At 42.8% G+C, this 2,877-nt stretch overlaps 1 protein-coding gene across 1 annotated transcript; it reads right to left on the bottom strand.

Annotated features, from left to right (window-relative positions):
- Positions 1-343: 343 nt before the first annotated feature.
- Positions 344-1,966, bottom strand: LOC136510587 (uncharacterized). The gene is made up of 2 exons (XM_066504989.1): positions 1,567-1,966; positions 344-1,053 (listed from the first exon to the last, which is right to left on the bottom strand). The coding sequence occupies exons 1-2, from the start codon at positions 1,964-1,966 to the stop codon at positions 344-346; spliced, it is 1,110 nt and encodes a 369-aa protein (XP_066361086.1).
- Positions 1,967-2,877: the final 911 nt, after the last annotated feature.

Below are 2,877 nucleotides of genomic sequence, written 5' to 3'. Positions count from 1 at the left end.
CTTGTCCACCATCGCAGCGATGGGTCATTGTTCCTCCATCATGCGCACGTGCTTATACTCCTCCCGTCGGTATACCCTTGTGCCCATTCAGTGAACTGATCTCTTTGAAGCTCCTGCCACACTCATTGCATGTGTGCACCACACTTCCATTGTTGCCACATTCTCTGTGATAGGGTGTTGCACCTTATTAGCTTTTTCAGAGGAACTAGTCTTATTCATTCTGGACACAACATTTCTACTGTCCACTGTAATACTTCCTGATGATACAATTTCGATATCTACCATTGGTACACTTGTGCACCATCGCAATGATGGGTTGTTGTTCCACCATCATGCACATGCGCTAATACTCCTCATGCCGGTAAATACCCTTGTGCCCATTTGGTGAACTGATCTCCTTGAAACTCTTGCCACACTCATTGCATGTGTGCACCACAATTCCATTGTTGCCATCATTCTTTGTGAAAGGATGTTCCATCTTGTTACCTTTTTTTAGAGAACTAGTCTTATTCATTCTGGACACACCATTGCTACTGTCCACTGCAATACTTTTTGATGATACAATTTGGTTAGCTACCATAGTACACTGGTGCACCATCGCATCGATGGGTTGTTGTTCCACTATCATGCGCATGTGCTTATACTCCTCTCGCCAGTGAATACCCCTGTGCCCATTCAATGATCTGATCTTGTTGACGCTCTTGCCACACTCATTGCATGTGTGCACCACACTTCCATCGCTGCCATCATTCTCTATGATAGGATGTTCCATCTTATTAGTTTTTTTAGAGGAATTAGTCTTATTCACTCTAGCAACACCATTGCTACTGTCCACCGTAATACTTCCCAATGATACAATTTGGTTAGCTACCATAGTAGTATACTTGTCCACCATCGCAACGACGGGTTGTTGTTCTGCCATCATGCGCATGTGCTTATACTCCTCTCGTCGGTGAATACCCATATGCCCATTCAGTAAACTGATCTCCTTGAAGCTCTTGCCTCCACACTCATTGCATGTGTGCACCACACTTCCATTGTTGCCATCATTCTCTATGGCAGGATGTTCCATCTTATTAGCTTTTTCATAGGAATGACTTGTCTGATTCGTTCTACACACACCATTGCTACTATCCACCGCAATACTTCCTGTTGATATAATTGGGTTAACTACCATAGTAGAACACTTGTTCACCATCGTAGCGATGGTTTGTTATTCCGCCATCATGCGCATGTGCATATACTCCTCTCATCGGTGAATACCCTTGTGCACATTCAGTGAACTGATCTCCTTGAAGCTCTTGCCTCACTCATTGCATGTGTGCACCACACTTCATTATTGCCATCATTCTCTATGATAGGATGTTCTATTTTATTAGCTTTTTTAGAGGAACTAGTCATATTCATTCTGGACACACCATTCTACTATCCACTAGAAAACTTCCCGATGATACAATTTGGTTAGCTACCATAGTAGTACACTTGTCCACCATGGCACCATCGCAACTACGAGTTGTTGTTCCACCATCATGCGCATGCGCTTATACTCCTCTCGCTGGTGAATACCCTTGTGCCCATTCGGTGAACTGATCTCCTTGAAGCTCTTGCCACACTCATTGCATGTGTGCACCATAGTTCCATTGTTGTCATCATTCTCTGTGAGAGGATGTTCCTTCTTATTGGCTCTTTCAGAGGAACTAGTCTTATTCATTCTGGACACACCATTGCTACTATCCACCGCAATACTTCCCGATGATACAATTTGGTTAGCTACCATAGTAGTACACTTGTCCACCATCACAGTGATTGGTTGTTGTTCTGCCATCATGCGCATGTGCTCCTCTCGCCTGTGAATACGCTTGTGCCCATTTAGTGAACTGATCTCCTTGAAGCTCTTGCCACACTCATTGCTTGTGTGCACCACACTTCCATTATTACCATCATTGTCTGTGACACGATGTTCCATCTTATTATTAGTTTTTTCAAAGGAACTAGTCTCATTCATTCTGGACACACCATTGCTACCGCCCACCACAATACTTCTTGATGATACAATTTGGTTAGCTACCATAGTAGTACACTTCTCCGCCTCCGTCGGATGCCTGAAACCGTGAACTTCGGTAAGCATGTAATTTCTATTTTAACTAATTTGAAAAATAGGGTTTCATGAAAAATACCCATCCTATTAGGCATCTGGAGAAATGTTGACCTTCATCCTTCTGGTCATTGCACATCTGCACTAAGCAGTCCTCATGTGGCGACATTTGGGCCACTCCTCTCTCCTGTTATCATATCCCCAGAGAAGATTTGTCATGGGTGATGTCACTTTTTCCTTGCAATGGAAACTCATAAAGTGGTTCGTCCCATTCATCTAGACCAATAGAACCCTCCCATATGATGGGAGATCCCTTCCTCCCACCCCTTCCTCTCCCTTAGAATGCACCCATTCCTCTCCATAAGCCTCCAAACATCTCTACTGTACTCAAGTTAGGGTGCAAAAGATGTAGCAAGGCATATGTATATATAGGCAAGGCTAGGCGTCTCTGTGTGGTCAAGTCACATTAATTTGGAATGGACAACACACTAAAGTTTATTACATGGCTAATTAATGCCACTGAAAAGGTTAGGTTTTTGGACTGAAAAGTCTGCGGTATGAAAAATGCATCACGTGGCTACTGTACATTAGTCTGAAAAGTGCAGGACATTAAAACACACCAAAAAGTCATGTACATGAATAGTTCTAAAAGTACACCTAATTTAGTCCAAAGGATCAAATGTTATGTGCATGAAAAATAAAATATACTACAACATCAATTGTCACCACCCTCAAAAAGCAACTCATTGTATGAGTCCCAATCCTCTACCACAACCTCATTC

Source organism: Miscanthus floridulus, chromosome 16 (genome assembly GCF_019320115.1).
Source record: "Miscanthus floridulus cultivar M001 chromosome 16, ASM1932011v1, whole genome shotgun sequence".
NCBI classification, from domain to species: Eukaryota; Viridiplantae; Streptophyta; class Magnoliopsida; order Poales; family Poaceae; genus Miscanthus; species Miscanthus floridulus.
Note: the sequence above shows the minus strand (reverse complement) of the source record. Positions and strands in the feature narration are given on the sequence as shown.